General features: G+C 38.6%; 1 protein-coding gene across 1 annotated transcript; it reads right to left on the bottom strand.

Moving 5' to 3' along the window:
- Positions 1–1,097: 1,097 nt before the first annotated feature.
- Positions 1,098–2,045, bottom strand: LOC139707447 (olfactory receptor 2A12-like). The gene has a single exon (XM_071618723.1). The coding sequence runs from the start codon at positions 2,043–2,045 to the stop codon at positions 1,098–1,100; it is 948 nt and encodes a 315-aa protein (XP_071474824.1).
- Positions 2,046–18,812: the final 16,767 nt, after the last annotated feature.

The following is an 18,812-nucleotide window of genomic DNA, read 5'->3' on the forward strand; positions in this document are numbered from 1 at the left end:
CTCAGGCTAATAACACCATAACTAGCTGGGCTTAAATAACAGAGATTTATTTTCTGGAAGCTGAAAGTCTGAGTTCAGGGTGTCAGCCCCGTCAAGTTCTGGTGGGGGCTCTCTTTCTGGACTGTTGATGGCCACCTTCTCACTGTGTTCCCATGTGACAGAGGGACAGAGAGGAAGGCGAGGAGGGAGGGTGAGAGAGAAAGCATTCTCTGGTGTCTCTTCTTATAAGGATACAGATCTTATCAAATTAGGGATCCACCCTTATGACTTCATTTAACCTTAATTATTTCCTTAGTCCAGATCCAGTCCCATGGGGTGTGAGAGCTTCATCATATGAATTTAGGGGGGAGACAGTTCAGTCTTCAGCATCCTCCCTCTCTCCCGGACTCCAAGCCCTGAAGAACTTATCAGGTGCTGAGGTCCACAGTGTTGGATGACTGTGGAATGGTGGGGAACCTGGCCCTTTGTGTCTATCAGCCGCCAAGAGAACCTCATTCCCCTGAGATCATCAGTTCTCACCAGCCATTGTGGCATCTTCTTGGGTTGCAGAAATAAAATTTCATGACTATAAATCTCTCCATATCTTTCCTTGGGTCTTCAAAGTTCTGGAACTAAGCATGTCTGCCCATTGCCATGTAACTTTGTTACTTCTCTGTAGGGAAAACACTTCCCACCCCTTTGGCATCGCCTTGATCACGTGACTTGCTTGGGATGTGTGCAGTCATTTCCGAGAAGCTTTAACAGTCATCATATGCTTTGTCCATTATGTCTTCCCCTCTGTCTTGGAATACCATGTTCCACAATAAGGGCTCTTCCTTATAAGGTGATCTGAGACTTTAGAGAGCTGCAGCCAGCCTACAACTAACATGGAACATGAGCAAGAAATGATTGTTTGCTGTTGTAAACCAGAGATTATTGAGCTGTTTGTTATTGCATCACAAAGTAGGAAATTAATCAAGACATCCACGTTGGTTTCATGAACATTTGTTCCACTAACCAAGTTCTATACTTATTCAAATGCACAAAGTGGGTTGCAGATATTATAGATGCTCTCTCTTTCTTCAGCATTGGACATTCTATCCCATTCTTCTCCTGGGTCACCAGGCCACCCTACCACGTCCCATTACCTTAAGAAAAGCCCTCTTAATGTCCTTATTTCTCAGACTGTAGACCATGGGGTTGAGCAGGGCTGTGAAGACATTGTAGAGGAGGGAGATTTGCTTGTCTTGCTCTGGAGAGTAGCTGGAGTTGGGCCTCGTGTAGATGTAAGTCACTGGAGCATAGAAAAGTGTGACCACAGTCAGGTGGGAGGCACAGGTGGAAAAAGCCTTGCAGCGGCCCTGGGTGGACTTGATCTTGAGAATGGCCAGGGTGATACGAATGTAGGAGGCCAGAATGAGGGAGAGTGGGGTGACAACCACAAAGACACTGATGATCAGGTCCACCATGTCAATCAGCTGGGTGTCTGTGCAAGCCAAGTTCCGCACGGAGGGCCCTTCACAGAAGTAGTGGTTGATCCTATTAGGCCCACAGTATGGCAGCCTCATAGTGAGGAAGGTATGGACCAGAGAGAAGAGGAAACCACAGGCCCATGTCCCAGCTGCCAACTGTGTGCACAGTCTCCAGTTGAGAATGATGGTATAACACAGAGGATAGCAAATGGCCACACAGCGGTCATAAGCCATGACTACAAAGAAGATGCACTCTGTCAGTCCCAGAGCACAAAACACATACATCTGCAGCCAACAGCCAGCAAAGGAGATGGTCCGAGAGTGAGCCAGAAGATGCACCAACATCTGGGGCACGGTGGTGGTGATGTAGCTCGTATCCAGCACCGAGAGGACACAGAGGAAGAGGTACATGGGAGTGTGGAGATGTGTGTCCAGGCAGATGAGGGCAACGATGAGCCCATTGCCCAGCACTGAGCTCAGGTAGAGGAGAAGGAAGACAAAGAAAAGGACCCTGTTGGACATGGGGTCACTGGAGAAGCCAAGCAGCACAAATTCAGAAACCCAGCTTTGGTTTTTCTCTGGAAGCATCCCCATGGTGGGGCCTATAAGAAAATCACATTCATCGACATGTCATCTAAAGTATGGTAGCTCACAAGAATGCCACCTATAAAAGCAGACAGCGAAGATTTTAATCCTGCCTGCGATGCTGTTTCTGAGTAATCTTGGACAAGTTACTTAACCTCTCAGAGCCTCAGTCTCTTCATCTATAAGATGTGGCTAATAAACATCTCTCATGGATTTTATCAGGAGTACAGACAATGTGTATGAAGCAACTAAAGACTTAAAACACTGAATAACACACAAAATGCTCGTATGCAATCTTCCACTTCCTTCCCCACCCCTCAGTACACAGTTGGTCACTCATGTCTAACAAACCAGTTGGCACCAGGTCAGCCCCAGCTCCCAGACTCCTTAGAGAGGAAGTTCTGCTGTGCCTTGGAGAACACTGTCAGGGTGTGAGGAAGCAGGCCCCTCCTCCTCACACCCTGGAAACATGCTCCTTGGCCAGCTGGCACAGTGTGAGCTCCAGAATAGTGGGCGCTGGAGGGCACTGGCCGCAAGAGCAGCAGGAAGGTCCGTCTGCTGCTGGCTGGGGTCGGCCTTCCTTATTCAGCTTGAGAGCCAGAGGAGTGGCATGTGGAAGGGCCAGCAGTGCTCTCCTCACCTGACCTCATGGACCGACTCCAGGCAGGCTCTAGGGCCACACTCGCCCCACCCAGTGGCTGCAGCTTGGCCACTCCAGCAGCGGCTTTCCTGGCCGTGCTCTGTTGTCCCACCTGGCAGCCATGTCTCCAAACCAGCCCTGACTCACCCAGCACCATTGTCCCCACCCCGGGGCTCCTGCTCTGCAAACTCTGCCTGTGTCCACTGGAAGGTCATGTATTCCTGTGAGCGAGTCACACCAATCTGAATCTTCTTGGTTTTTCTCCCTAGTCCCCATCACTTTTTTGGTCAGGAGCAAGGGAAAGTAGAGAGGTACCTCCTAATTTTTTAAAAAATTTGTTCTTTTTCAATATACATGACTGTAGAGTGAACTTTGACATATAACCTCTCATTCTTGTGGTTGAACGTGATGTGGAGTTACACTGGCGTGTGTTCATATGTGGACACTGGAAAGTTATGTCCGATTCATTCCACTGTCTTTCCTATCCCCTTTCTCCCTCCCTTCCCTTCATTACCCTTTGTCTAATCCAATGAACTTCTATTCTTTCCACCCCGCCCCACCACTTACTGGGTGTTAGGATCCACATATCATTTAGCTTTTGGTTTTTGGGGACTGTGGTATATATTCTCAATGCAATATTACTCAACTATAAAGAAGAATGTAATTATGGCATTTGCCAGTATGGATGCATATGGAGACTATTATGCTAAGTGAAACAAAGTAATCCCTTCTAGATCTTTATTTCCTTCAATATGTACTCTCCTTCAGCCTAGAGATGACAGCTGTTTTCATTTATTTAAAAATTTTTTCCCACTTCCTAGTTCTGCATTCTCAGGGTTCTCTTTTATCCCTTTCAGTATCCAGCTTTCACTAGTTGACAATTTGTTATACTGTATTTTCATGGTTCAAATTACTGGTGTGTTCTGTCTCTACTGACCAACAAAGATGCTGAATCTACAGGAAACACATTTAATAAGGAACAGAATATTTATATAGTTGCAAGTTACCTGTCTACGAAGTATTTATTAGTTACAAAAAAAAAAAAAATTAGCTACACAGTTGGGAAACTGGATAACGTCTCAATCACCAATGAAGAGCATGTAGACACAATAGACATCTCCAGATGTAAAATCCTAAAAATCAACCACCTATACATTATTATTAAATCTGAATCTAATCATGAAGAAACATCAAAAAACCCAGATTGAGGAACATTCCAATATAAAAATTGCTTTTTTTTTGGTACCAGAGATATACTGAAAAATATCAGTAGTGAAAAATAGCATTTGGAGAAAAAAAAATAATTTTCTTTTTGTAACTTAAAAAGAAATAACAAAGAAATCATTTAAAAGTAATATGTAAATGCTGATAATCTATAATAGATGCAAAGAGAATGAAGAAAATAATGAAATGTATAATCCTGAGGAGGAGGACTGCTATAAATTACATTATTATGACAATTGATAAGGCTGGGAAATCCCTTGGATTTACATTAGATGATATTAAAGTATCATTTAAAGGATAAATTTCCCAGGTGTGATAACTCCTATATAAGAGAATATCCTTATTCTTGGGAAATAGTTGCTGAAGTCCTAAGGAGTAAAGGAACATGATATTTACATATTACTTTTAAATGATTCTAAAATTATAACTACAACAATATATTTATATACAGAGAAAGAAACATGAAGCGTATGTGATCAAATGTTTAAAATTAATAAATGCAAGCAGGGAGCACACAGGATTTCTTTGTGTTGTTCTTTCAACTTTTTTATAAGTTCAAAATTATTTTGAAATGAAAAGTATTTTAAAGTTAAAAATATTCTAAATGTAAAATAAAAACTTTTTCAGACAAAAACTTAGATCAGTTAAAGGGAGTTATTTAGGCTGAAAGAAAGTGAAGAAACAAAAATGCAAGGAATGAAGAGAACCTCAAGGAAAGAGCAAATCAATGGATAAATATAAGTTATTAATGAACATAACACAATCATGAGGTCTTATGAGACTTAAAACAGAAAAATTAAAGGTCATGATGACAACAATACAAGAACGTTGGCGAGTAATGGAGTTAGAGTGGTCTAAATATTAGCATAATTGGAAAAGTGGTAAAACTAATCATGTTTGTAGACTTTGAAAAGTCAAAGATTCATGTTTTGATATGTAGAGAAATCATTAAAGAATAAATAATGGGTATCTCACTAATAAGCTATAGTTTTAAAAAATGGACTGATAAAAATGTCTTTAGGGGCTGGATATAGCTCAGTTGGTAGAGTGCTTGCCTAGCGTTCACAAGGCCCTGGGTTCAATCCCTAGCACCACCAAAAAAAAAAAAAAAGAAAGTCTTTAATCCAAAACAATAGTAACTTGAGATAGAGAGGTAAAACATTTAAATAGAAAATAGAGCACTGTTAAATATGACTTAAGAAAGTATGTAAGGCCAGGCATGGTGGCACATGTCTGTAATCCCAACCACTCTGGAGGCTAAGGCAGGAGGATTGCAAGTACAAGGTTAGCCTCAGCAATTTAGTGAGGCTCTGAACAATTTAGCTGGACCCTGTCTCAAAATAAACAAACAAAAGGGGGTTGGGGTTGTAGCTCAGTGATAGAGTGCTTGCCAGGTATGGATTAGGCACTGGATTCGATCCTCAGCACCACATAAAAATAAATAAATAATATGGAAGCTGAAGCAGGAGGATCTCCAAAGCCAGGCTCAGCAATGGTGAGGCACTCAGCCACTCAGTAAGACTCTGTCTCTAAATAAAACACAAAATAGGGATGGGGATGTGACTCAGTGCTTGAGTGCCCCTGAGTTCAATCCCTGGTAGCAAAATAAATAAATAAACAAATAAACAAACAAACAAACAAATAAAATATAGGTATTGTGTCCAACTACAACTAAAAAACACTTTTTAAATTTTTACTTAGTTACACATGACAGTACAATGATCTTGACATATCATACATTTGAATCAGATGGGATATAATTTCTCATTTTTCTGAGTATACAGGTTGCAGAAGGGCTGGGAATATGGCTCAGTGGTTAAGCACCCCTGGGTTCAATTTTTTGGTACCAAAAAAGTATGTAATTAATTTAAATGCAAATTGACTAAGTATTTTAATTAAGACATATGTTTAGAGTAAGTTAAAAAAAATAACCTACATATTGCTTACAAGAACCACTTTTTTTTCTTCCCAGTGCTGGGGAACAAGCTCAGGGCCTCATGCACACTAGGAGGAACCATCCTGTCATATAAGGACACAAACACACTAGGAGGACAGAGGGAAAGAAAATATACCATGAGAATATCAACTAAAAGAAATGTTAACTTCATGGAACATTTGCCAAATTTGACCATATGCATCATAAACATAAACTCTAAAAAATACAAAGCATGGAAATCCCTTGGCGCGTATTCTCTGAAGGCAATGAAATTAGCTAGAAATCACTATTAAAATAAATATAATATGTATGTACCTAATTCCTTTAATTAGCAATATACTTCTAAATAATGTCTGGGGCAAAGAAAGATAAATATGAAATTAGTATACATTGAACTAAATTATGATGAAAATAATACATTATTTGGTGCTTAGGGAGAAATTCATAGCCCTAAGTGCAGATGTTACAATAGAAGAAAGGCTGCAAATTAATCCACCTCAAAAAGCCAGAAAGTAGAACTTTAAATCAAGTCCAAAAAGAAATTAATAAAGGAAATAATGAAGATTAAAGCAGAAAATGAAATAGCAAATTTGCAGTAGAGAACACTCAGCAAAACCCAAAATTGACTCTTTGAAACAATTAATAAGTTAATAAGTCTTTAGCAAGAATCATGAAGAAAAAGAAATAAAACACACATTTCCAACACCAAGAATGAAACAGGAAACATTCCTACAGAGTCATTTAAAGATCATTCAAATCATTACTAAACATTTTTCTGTCTGTAAGTTTGACAAGTTAAATAAAGTAGACAAATGTCTTTTAAAAACACAAATTATCAGAACCGAAACAAAAGAATAAAAGTCAGAAAAGTCCAATGTCTTTGAAAAAATTGACTCTATAATTTAATTTAAAATTTTTCTAGACAAGAACCAGGTCAAGGGAGGAGGGAAAGAAAAGGGAAGATACTGGGGAACAATGTTGACCGGATTGTATTGTTATTTTTGTGAATGTGTAACAGTGAATTCCACTATTCTATATAGTTATCATGCACTAATAAAAATATGGAAAAATAAATAAAACTTTTTTAAAAAACAAAATTCCCAGGTAGTTTAAATGGTGAATTTGTCCAATATTTAAGAGAAGAAAAAAATGCTACTCACAGCAAACTTTCCCCCAAAAAAACATTTTTTTTAAAGAGAGAGAGCGAGAGAGAGAGAGAGAGAGATTTTTTAATATTTATTTTTTTTGAGTTTTTGGCAGACACAATATCTTTGTTTGTATGTGGTGCTGAGGATCGAACCCAGGCCACACGCATGCCAGGTGAACATGCTACCGCTTGAGCCACATCCCCAGCGCCCCCCCAAAAAACATTTAAAAAAGTGAAAATAGCTCATTCTATGAGACAAGCACAAGCTTGATATCAGAAAATAACAAGGACATTACAAGAAAGAAAACTTACAGACCAATCTCTCTCACGAGCATTGTTCAGGGCTACTAAACAAAGTATTAGCAAGGTAATTTCTGCAATATATAAAAAGGATACATCACAATAAAATTGGGTTTCTTACATGACTTTAAAGTTGGTTTAGCACTCAATAATCAAATAATATAATTCACCATATAAATATAAAAAGGAGAAAATTATAATATCTCAATAGATAGGCAGAAAAAGCAACTGAGAAAATTCAACAATCACTTGTGATCAGAAACAAACCTCTTAACCAACTAGAAACACTTCTTAAGGTGATAACAGTTATCTCCAATAAAAGAAGAAGGAAAAAAAAAAAACCTACAGCAATGTCATTTCTAATGGCAAAATATTGACAAATTACTCCCTGAGTGAAACCACGTTTCCTGTTACCAGCTCTCTGCCATTGTCCTGGTGGTCTTAGCCAGTGAAATAAGTCAATCCAAAGAAATAAAAGGTCAAGTGATTGGAAAGAAAGAAATAAAGCTGTCAATATCAGCAGGCTACATGATTGGGTAGGTAACAAAATCCAAAAGAATTCAAACTAATGCACAAGTGCACACAAACAATAATAATGTATGGTAATATTTTTAAATAAAATAATAGAAATAAATCTAGTAGAAAAATAATCTATATGTAGAAGAACACTATTTAGAGAAATGATTGAAGACCTAAGTAAATGGAGGGATATGCTGTGTGCAGGGCTTGAACGCGAGGATGCAAGGTGACTCACAGATTCACTGTCATTCCAGTCAAAATCCTAGACCTATTGTTTGGGGTTTTTGCAGAAATTGATACCCTGGTCATAAAATTCATCTAAAAAGTTTGAAGAATCTAGAAGAAGAAGAAGAAGAAGAAGAAGAAGAAGAAGAAGAAGAAGAAGAAGAAGAAGAGGAGGAGGAGGAGGAGGAGGAGGAGGAGGAGGAGGAAGAAGAAGAAGGAGGAGGAGAAGAAGGAGGAGAAGAAGGAGAGGAAGAAAAAGGCAAAGTTGAAGGGGTTACTAGATATCAAGAGTTACTAGAAAGCTATAATAATTAAGCAAACACAAAGTGGGTACAAGAATAAATAAATAGATCAGTGCAGCAAAACAAACTCCCCAACAGACCCGGGCGCATGCACTCACCTGATATGACAAGGTGGAGCCTACAATGCAGTGAGGACAAAGATGGTCTTTTCCATAAATGTTGCTGGACCATGTAGAGATTCATACAGGTAAAAAGAGTCTGTTTATCCTACTCACACGACACACAAAAGTCAATTCAAGACACACTATAGGCTTAAGAGATAATGCAAATTTTTAGAATCAAACACAGGAAAATATCTTTATCCTCTTGGCATAAGCAAAGATTTCTTAAACAGAACAGAAAAATCTTCTAGCCATAGAAAGAAAAGTAAGAAACCAGGTTGTATTAAAGGGAAGCATACATCTAAAGATGTTCAGTGTGAAGAACTCCTACTATTCAACAAGAAAACACACCACCCAATGGAATAATGAGCAAGAGATTTTAAAAGATAGTTCTGAAGTGAGGCTATCAAAATAACCTTTAATTAAGAGCAAAGGTTCAAAAAGACTCAGCCGAGAATTACAGACGAAGACACGGTGTGACTCCATTACACACGCACCAGAATGGCTGCAGTGAAATGCCTCAGGTGCCTGGTGCAGTGGTGCACACCTGTCATTCCAGAGGCTCAGGAGGCTGAGGCAGGAGGATCACAAGTTTATGGCCACCTGGGCAATTTAGGAAGACCCTGACTCAAAATTTAAATTAAAAAAAAATGGGCCTGGGGATGTAGTTTAGTGGTAGAGGCCCTGAGTTCAATCCCCAGTGCAGGAAAAAAAAATCCTAAATAACCACTGTCTGAAGACTTCTTCAGCTGCAGCACCTGACTATCTCCTCCCATATCATCTCCTTCGACACAGTCACAAATCTCCAGGCAAGTCCTCCTGGTATCCTGCATATCTGTATTCCTCTCCCACCTTCAGACCCCTGAAGACATCCTCAGCATGCAGGAGGTTCACCACCTATAGCCCTATCACCCACAAACACTCTGTGGCATGTCCGATCCTGTTCCCACATCCAGGAAGCCTTCCCTGACCTGTCCTCCTCCTACTCCCAACCTAGACTAGATACAGCCTCAATTTCTTGCCTACCCACAAGAATCCTAGAGGGTTCTGATATCAATTTTGAGACTTATCCACTTGGTAAAACTTTTTTCCCTTCCTCTTAACTGAATTGCCAGATAACTGAGATGGAATAGCTGTAATAAAGATGGATATGGGGGTGGAGTCACAATCTCCTTTTCAATAATAATGACAGCTAAAGTTCAAGAGCAATTTACTTGTGCCCGGCATTTTACACTAATTTTAGCTCAACCTCACAACAACTCATTGAGAGAAGTATTTTACCTGCATTTTATAGGTGAGAAAACTAAGGCATAGAGAGAACAAGTGGTTTGCTCCATATTACAAGCTGGTTTGGTAGACTTTGAATGAAATCCATCTGACTTCAAAGCTACTCTTAATTCCTTTACGTACTTCCAGCAAACAGGCTGGTAGATGGGAGAGGTGAAGAATGCGAATATCCCCCATCTGCACTTCAATTTGAGCTTATTAAGGTTTGTCATGGGGTACCATAGAATTATGGCCTTGTGGAATTCAGAAGAGGAAGGTAAGGTCACCATACAAGACAGGACCAGAAATGTTCTAGGACAAAGGGCTGAAGTGGAAGGCATGAATTATTTCTCATAATCAAGTTTCCTCCAGCTGCCCCCGTACTTGACCATGGGAATCCATGATGTTGTATTGAAAGGCAGAGGGAATGAATGGGCCATCACGGTCCTGGCATGGCTAAGTCTCTCAGTCTTACTCCAAAATCCTTGAGCTCAGGACATTGTGTGACTCATTTCCCTGTTTCTAATATCTAAACACGGCTTGACACAGAGAAACTATCAGTAAAAATGTATTAAATGAAGAAAGGAGGAACTAGGAAAGAGAAATGAATAAAAGGGGATTCAGGTGTCAGGCGGTGAGGAAAGAACACAGTGCAATGGGGCAGGGGTTAGAGGAGAGCTCGTGGAGGCACAGAGAGGGATGGGTGGGTGGCCCAGCTGCTTCTGACCTCCAGCCCCACAGGTGCCTGGGATTCCACCCACAACCCCAAGCCCAGAGACCATCTCACCCCTCATTAATCCACAGAAATGTATCACTGAGGTGCTGCCTCTGGCTTTGAAGAGGAAGACACTAAGCAGGAAGGCCCCTGGGCAACTAAGTCCAGGGAGCCAAGATTCCAGGCAGCTGAGTCTTCAGAAAATCCCCAGGTTTCTGAGAGGTCTGGGGCCGCACACCTTCTCTCCATGGTGCAGATCTCTGTACCTAGCCAGGCCAACTCTGGCTCCTGAAAACCTTTCCTGGACCGGTTCTGGGGTACAGATGAAGCTCAATCATCTCAGGCACTTCCTGGTGGGACAAGCTGTTGAGGTTTTATGGTCCAGCCTCCTCAGCTGGCTCCTCTGGGAGAACTGGGTAAGGGCCATCCCTGTCCCCAAGGGGGGATGCCAAGATGGAATTCCATGAATGTTGTCAACAAGAACCTTACGAGGAAGAGTCCCTTGGGTACAGAGCAAGAGGAAGCAACCTCTAGGAGGAGAGGTAGTGACCTATTTTCTTTTCAGGCCTTTTAGAGATATGAGCAGTTTGATAGACATGTCAAGAATTGGAATCTTCATTCTGATTCTTCTTTTACTGTCCAAACCCCTGAGCCCAGACTTGTCAATTAAACCATATTTGAGTCACATCTCTCTTCCTTCCTTAGCTACCTTGGGCAAATCAATGTCCACCTTCTTTCTCTGGCAACACAATACCATGGATAAGCTTCCCAACCTCTGTGATGATAAACAAGATTTGAGCATCTGAAAGGATAGGAGAAAAAACATACCACTCACACAGATGTCATAGACAAGTTTCCATCCTCATATCAGACAGAGTGGACTTCAAGCCAAAGTTAATCAGAAGGCAAAAAGAAGACATTTCACACTGCTTAAGGGAATTGTAAATCAGCAAGATATAACAATTGTAAATATTTATGCTCCAAGCAATGGAACATCTATGTATAGCAAACAAACCCTTCTCAATTTCAAGAATCACATAGACCTCAACACATTAATACTGGGTGATTTTAACACATTTCTGTCACTACTGGATAGATCTTCCAAACAAAAACGAAACAAAGAAACTATAGAACTAAATGATACAATCAGTAACTTAGACTTAACAGACATACATAAAATATTACATCCATCAGTCAGTGAATACACTTTCTTCTCAGCAGCATAGGGATCCTTCTCTAATATCAGCAATATCTTATGCCACAGAGCAACTCTCAGCAAATACAAAAAAATAGAGATATTACCCTGCATTCTATCAGATCATAATGGCATGAAATTAGAAATCAATGATAAAATAAAAATAGAAGCTACTCTAACACCTAAAGACTAAATAATACACTATTGAATGATGAATGGATAGCACAATAAATCAGGGATGAAATAAAAAATATTTAGAGGTAAATATGAAAACCAATACATATATCATAATCTCGGGGACACTATGAAGGCAGTGCTAAGAGGACAGTTAATTGCATTGACCTCATTCATTAAAAGAATAGAAAGTCAACAAATAAATGACCTAACATTACATCTCTAAGCTCTAGAGAAAAGAGAACAAATCAATACCAAAAGCTCTAGAAGAAATGAAATAATTAAAATCAGAGCTAAGATCAGTGAATTGCAACAAAAGAAAAATTTAAAATATGGCAAAACAAAAAGTTGGTTCTTTAAAAAAATAAATAAAGTTGATAAACCCTTAATTACTAAAATTCATGTTAAAAAGGAAATATCGCCTCAGACACTACTGAAATACAGAAGATAATCAGAAACTATTTTGAAAATTTTACTCCAACGAAACAGAAAATATTGAAGACATGGACAAATTTCTAGAGACTCAAACTGGATCAGGAGGACAAACACACTTTAAACAGAACAGTTTCAAACAATGAAATAGAAGATACCATCAAAAGTCTACCAATCAAGAAAAGCCCAGGACCAGATGGATTCTCAGCTAAGTTCTACAAGACCTCCAATGAAGAATTAACACCAATCACCTCAAATTATCCCATGAAATAGAAAACCCTTCCAAACTCATTCTATGAGACTAGTATCACTCTGATAATCAAAACCAGACAAAGAAACATCAAAGAAAGAAAATCAGACTAATATCCCTGATGACCATTGATGCAAAAATTCTCAATAAAATCCTGGCAAATTGCATACAAAAACATATTAAAAAGCTAGTGCACCATGATCAAGTGGGGTTCATCCCAGGGATGCAAGGTTGGTTCAACATACAGAAATCAATAAACATAATATATCACATTAATAGACTTAAAGACAAGAATCATATGATCATCACAATAGATGTAGAAAAAGCATTTGACAAAATACAGCACCTCTTCATGTTCAAAACACTAGAAAAACTAGGGATAGTAGGAACATACCTCAAACTGTAAAAGCTATCTTTGCTAAGCCCAAGGCCAACATCATTCTAAATAGAGAAAAATTGAAAGCATTCCCCCTAAAAACTGGAAGAAGACAGGAATGCCCTCTTTCACCACCTCTATTCAACATAGTCCTTGAAACTCTAGCTAGAGCAATCAGACAGACAAAAGAAATTTAAAGGATATGAATAGGAAAAGAAGAACTCAAACTACCACTGTTCGAGGATGACATGATTCTATATTTAGAATACCCAAAAAATTGCACCAGAAAACTTCTAGAACTAATAAATAAATTCAGTGAAGTAGAAGGATGTAAAATCAACACCATAAATAAAATACATTTCTATACATAAGCGAGGAATCTGCTGTAAGAGAAATTAGGAAAACCACACTGTTCACAATAGCCTAGAAAAAAAACACCTGGGAATCAATCTAACAAAAGAGATGAAAAACCTCTACAATAAAAACTACCGAACACTAAATAAAGACATTGTAGAAGATCTTAGAAAATGAAAAGACCTCCTATGCTCTTGGATAGGAAGAATTAACACAATCAAAATGGCCATACTACCAAAACTGTTATACAGATTTAATGTAATTCCTATTAAAGTCCCAATGAAATTCTTCATAAAACTGGAAAAAGCATCATGAAATTCATTTGGAAAAATAAGAGACCCAGGAATAGACAAAAGAATCCTCAGCAGGAAGAATGAAGCAGGAGGCTTCACAATACCAGACCTTAAATGATACTACAGAGCAACAGTAACAAAAATGACATGGTATTGGTATCAAAATAGACATGTAGACCAATGATGCAAAAATAGAAGACACAGAGACAAACCCACATAAATACAGTTATCTCATATTAGATAAAGGTGCCAAAAACATACATTGGAGAAAAGTTGGCCTATTCAAAAAATGGTGTTGGAAAAACTGGAAATCCATATATAGCAAAATGAAATTAAACCTCTACCTTTCACCCTGCACCTAAATCAGCTCAAAGTATGATCAAAGACAGACACTAGAAGAGAGATCATGCACCTAATACAAGAAAAAGTAGGCTCAAATCCTCATAATGTTGGCTTAGGACCTGACTTCCTTAACAAGACCCCTAAAGTGCAAGAAGTAAAATCAAGAATCAATAAATGAGATAGATTCAAACTAAAAAGCTTCTCAGCAAAGGATACAATCAATGACCTGATGAGAGAGCCTACAGAATGGGAAAAAATCTTTACCACATGCACCTCAGATAGAGCACTAATCTCTAGGATATATAAACAACTCAAAAAACTTAACACCAAAACAAAACAAAACAAAATAACCCAATCAATAAATGGGCTAAGGAACTGAACAGACACTTCACAGGAGAAGAAATATAATCAATAAACAAACATATGAAAAATGTTCATCATCTCTAGCAATTAGAGAAATGCAAATCAAAACTACTCTAAGATTTCATCTCACTCCAGTCAGTATGGCAATTATCAAGAATACAAGCAATAATAAGTGTTGGCAAGGATATGGGGGGGAAAGTACACTCATACATTGCTGGTGGGACTGCAAATTTGTGCAACCACTATGGAAAGCAGTATGAAGATACCTCAGAAAACTTGGAATGGAACCACCATTTGACCCAGCCCTCCCACTCCTCAGTTTATACCCAAAGGGCTTAAAAACAGCATACTGTAATGATGCAGCCACATCAATGTTTATAGTAGCTCAACTCACAACCGCTAAACTATGGAACCAACCCAGGTGGTCTTCAACTGATAAACGGATAAAGAAAATGTGGAGTAGATACACAATGGAATATTACTCAGCCTTAAAGAGAAATCAAATTATGGCATTAGCCAGTAAATGGATGGAGCTGGAGAATATCATGCTAAGCAAAATAAGCCAATCCCAAAATACCAGAGGCCAAATGTTTTCTCTGATATGTGGATGCTAATTCACAATAGGGGCAGGGGTGACTAGGGAAGAATAGAGGTACTTTGGACTAGACAGAGAAGAGTGAAGGGAGGGGAGGAGGTATTAAGATAGGAAGGATAATAGAATGAATTGAACATTATTACCCTATGTGGGTATATGATTACATGACCAGTGTGATTCTACATCATTGTACAACCAGAAGAATGAGAAATTATACATCTTTATGTTTGATGTGTCAAAATGCATTCTACTATTCTACTGTCATGAATAACTAATTAGAACAAATACAAAATAAAATAAATGATTTCTACTTAAAAAAAAAGAGTTAACTTTTATGGTACCTACTCTATACCAGATCTTGAAGGTCCTGGTAAACAGCATCAGAAAGTAAGCAGTGTCAACCCCATGACACACAGAAGAATGTGGAGGCCCAATGGGTTGAGGGAAGATGCCCAGCAGCTAACATCTTACAGGTACAGAACCAGAATTTGGTCTACCAAGTTCTAGTATTTATTCTCTTAATCTTGCTGTTTTTTCTGCCTCAGTTGTTTCCTCTGTAAAATGCTAATACACCAACCTCTTCCCTTCTAAAGTTGCTGGGAGAATTAAATGAGATTTTGTAAAAATTCCTGGCCCAAGTCATGATTGTGGGTGAATGTTCCTACCTTCTGTCTGGGCTTTGGTCTCCCAGCCATTCAAAAGGAGAAGATTGGACTCTGAAATCCTTCCTAGCCAGCTACAGGTCACCAGAGCTGATTGTTAAAATGTTTAGGTATATTGTGAGCTGATTATTAAACATAGCCATTTAATTTTTTAAAATTTTTAATTTATTATATATAACAACAGAATGCATTACAATTCATAATACATATATAGAGCACAAATTTTCATATTTCTGGTTGTACACAAAGTAGAGTCACATCCTTCCAAACACAGCCATTTATAAAAGCTAAATTATATAACCATAAATAAATAAATTTCATTTAAATCAAAGGTAATAAATATTCAAAAGTCTTCACATCCTAATTTTTCGACTATGTTTTACTGCCCTCTGTGTTCTAGAGGTTGCTTAATGATGTGCTACTGTGCACTCCCAATCCTAGTGCACTGATATCATGTTTCTTGCTTGACATTGACCTTGATTAGTATATTTACATCATTGTAATTGCTGAACAATACAAATCAGATTGTCTCCTACTTTGGCTCCCTCCAGGATGGAGTCTTAAGCTTTTATTTTACAACACTGTCACTGACCCTTATTTCAGCTCTGATGATGTAATCTACTTCAGAAGGGATTCATCTCCCCATAGAATGGATGAGGAAACCGAGGTCCAGGCAGGTTCAGTGAGACTTGATATTGTCAAGATGTCAATTCACCCTAAATTGATCCAATGCAAATCTGCCACAATCCTGATATTTTTGCAGAAATTGACAAACTGATCCTAAAATTCATGAGGAAGTTCAAAGGACCCAGAATAGGCAAAACAATTTGGAAGAAGAAGTTGGAGGATATATGCTTCCTAGTTTCAAAACCTACTAAAAAACCTACAGTAACCAAAACAGGGTGGCACTGGCATAAGGATTAGCATGCAATTTAATAGCCTAAAATTGACAGTCCAGACTTAAACCCTCAAATTCCATCAACTCACTGATGACCTTCAATGGGGGAAAGGAGGTCATTTCAATAAATGTTGCCAGGATAAGTTGATATCCACATGCAGAAAGATGAAATCGGGCCCCTACCACATATCAGATACAAATTACTTCAGAATGGATCAAAAAATAAAGCCTTTAAAATATAGCATAGGAGTAAATTTTTATGACCTTGGATCAGGCGATCTCTTCTTAGATGTTACCCCAAAAGTAACAAGAGAAAAAAGAATAGATAAATTGTATTTCATCAAAGTTAAAACATCTGCACTAAAAAGGACACCATCAAGAAAGTGAAAATACAGCTGGACACAGTGGCACACACCTGTAATCCCAGTGGCCCAGGAGGCTGAGGCAGGAGGATCACAAGTTCAAAGCAGACTCAGCAACTTAGTGTGGTTCTAAGCAACTTAGAGAGACCTTGTTTCAAAATAAAATATAAAAAGGGTTGGTGATGTGGCTCCGTGGTTAAGCACTCCTGAGTTCAATCCCCAGTACCAAAACAACAAAAAATATAAAAATACAACTCATAAGAGACAATATTTGCAAAACATAAATCTGATAAAGAACTTGTATCTATAACATGAAGTACTCTTCCAACTCAATAATTAAGAGAGAAATCAGCAGGTGAAAAACTTGACAAAGGATCTGAATAGACATTTCTCCAAAGAAAAAATAGAAATGGCCAATAAAAACATAAAAAGATCTTTAACAACAACATCCATCAGTGAAATGCAAATCAAAACCACAGTAAGGTATGTTTTCACACTCACAAGGAGTTCATAACCCACTTGAATCAAATGTATGAAATATGATATGTCAAGAGCTATGTAATGTTTTGAACAACTAATAAAAAAAAAAGGATGAGTGTAATAGAAACAACAGATAATAGTAACTGCTGGTGGAGATGGAGAGAAATTGAAACTCTCATTCATTGCTGTGGGGATGCAAGATGGTGCAGACACTTTCAATCCCAGTTCTTCAAAAGGTTAAATATGGAGTTATATAACCCCACAATTCCATCCCTAACTATATACCCAAGAGAAATGAAAGCCTTTGTCCACATGAAATCTTTTATGGGAGTGTTCAGATCAGCATTGTCCATAATAATAAAAAAAATAGGAAAAAGAAAAATTACCATCAACTAACTAATGAATAAACAAAATGTGCTATATCCATAAAATAGGATATTATTTAGCATTAAAGAGAAATGCATGCTGGCACATGCTATGATAGCAATGAACCTCAAAGACATTGTGCTAAGTGCATAGAGCCATTTACAAAATATCACATTTTACTATTTCATTTACATGAAAATTTCAGAATAGGGAGATCCATAAAGACAGAAAGTAGATTAGCCATAACCTAGGGCTGGGTGGGTTGGGAAGAATTTCTTTTTGTTTTGTTTGTGTTTGTGTTATTTTTGGTGCCAGGGACTGGACTCAAGGGTGCTTAACTACTGAGCCATATCCCTAGCCCCTTTTATTTTTTATTTTGAGATAAGGGCTTGCTAAGTTGTACAGAGCCTCACTAAGTTGCTGAGGCTGACCTTGAACTTGCAATCCTCTAGCCTCAGCCTCCCATGTTGCCAGGATTATAGGCATGCACCACCATACCACCTGGCTCTCATATTTCTTTTTGGCATGATGAAAATATTCTAAAATTGACTGTGATAATGATTGCACAACTCTGTAAATACACTAAAAAGGTTGAGTTTTGCCCTTTAAATGGGTGAGTTAATTGTATCTCAATAAATCCATTACAAAAGTAAAAGGAAGTTGGGCACAGTGACACACACCTATAATTCCAGGAACTTGGGAGCCTGAGGCAGGAGGTTCACAAGTTCAAGGCCAGCCTCAGCAACTTAGTGAGACCCTGTCTTAAAAAGAAAAAAAAAAAAAAAGGTAAAAGGAAGCAGCAAAAGAGAAACAGGGAGAAAGAACCCAACCTCTGTCCAAAGCCCTGTAGTTCACACAGTAGGTCTCATGTGTTATCCCACTGCATCCTCCCAGAAGCCCTGTGGTGGAGATATCACCTCCATTTCAAAGATATGATGGCTTCATGCAGCCTGGTCTCAACCCAAACAAGAAAGAAGGGAACCAGCTTAGGTAACTACCAAGAGCAAAGTGCTGTGTTAGACTCTTCAGGCACGTCATCTCAGGTCATCCTAGAATACCCTAGGAAAAAGCTATTACTGGCTCCATATTACACATAAGAAACCCAGGCTCAGGGAGGTATGGACATAAATGCTTTGTCCCAAAGCCCACAGCTACAACAGGACACAGCAGGATCTGAATCCAGTCCTGTTGAATTCTAGCTAGTGTCCTTTCCTCTGTGCTCCTCCTGATACCAGGATCCAAGTCCTGGGCCCTTGCTC

The sequence above is a fragment of the Marmota flaviventris genome, chromosome 10 (genome assembly GCF_047511675.1).
Source record: "Marmota flaviventris isolate mMarFla1 chromosome 10, mMarFla1.hap1, whole genome shotgun sequence".
Taxonomy (NCBI): Eukaryota; Metazoa; Chordata; class Mammalia; order Rodentia; family Sciuridae; genus Marmota; species Marmota flaviventris.

Coding starts and splice junctions, on each gene's coding strand:
- LOC139707447 (XM_071618723.1), bottom strand. CDS start 2,045: ATGGGGATGCTTCCAGAGAAAAACCAAAGCTGGGTTTCTGAATTTGTG.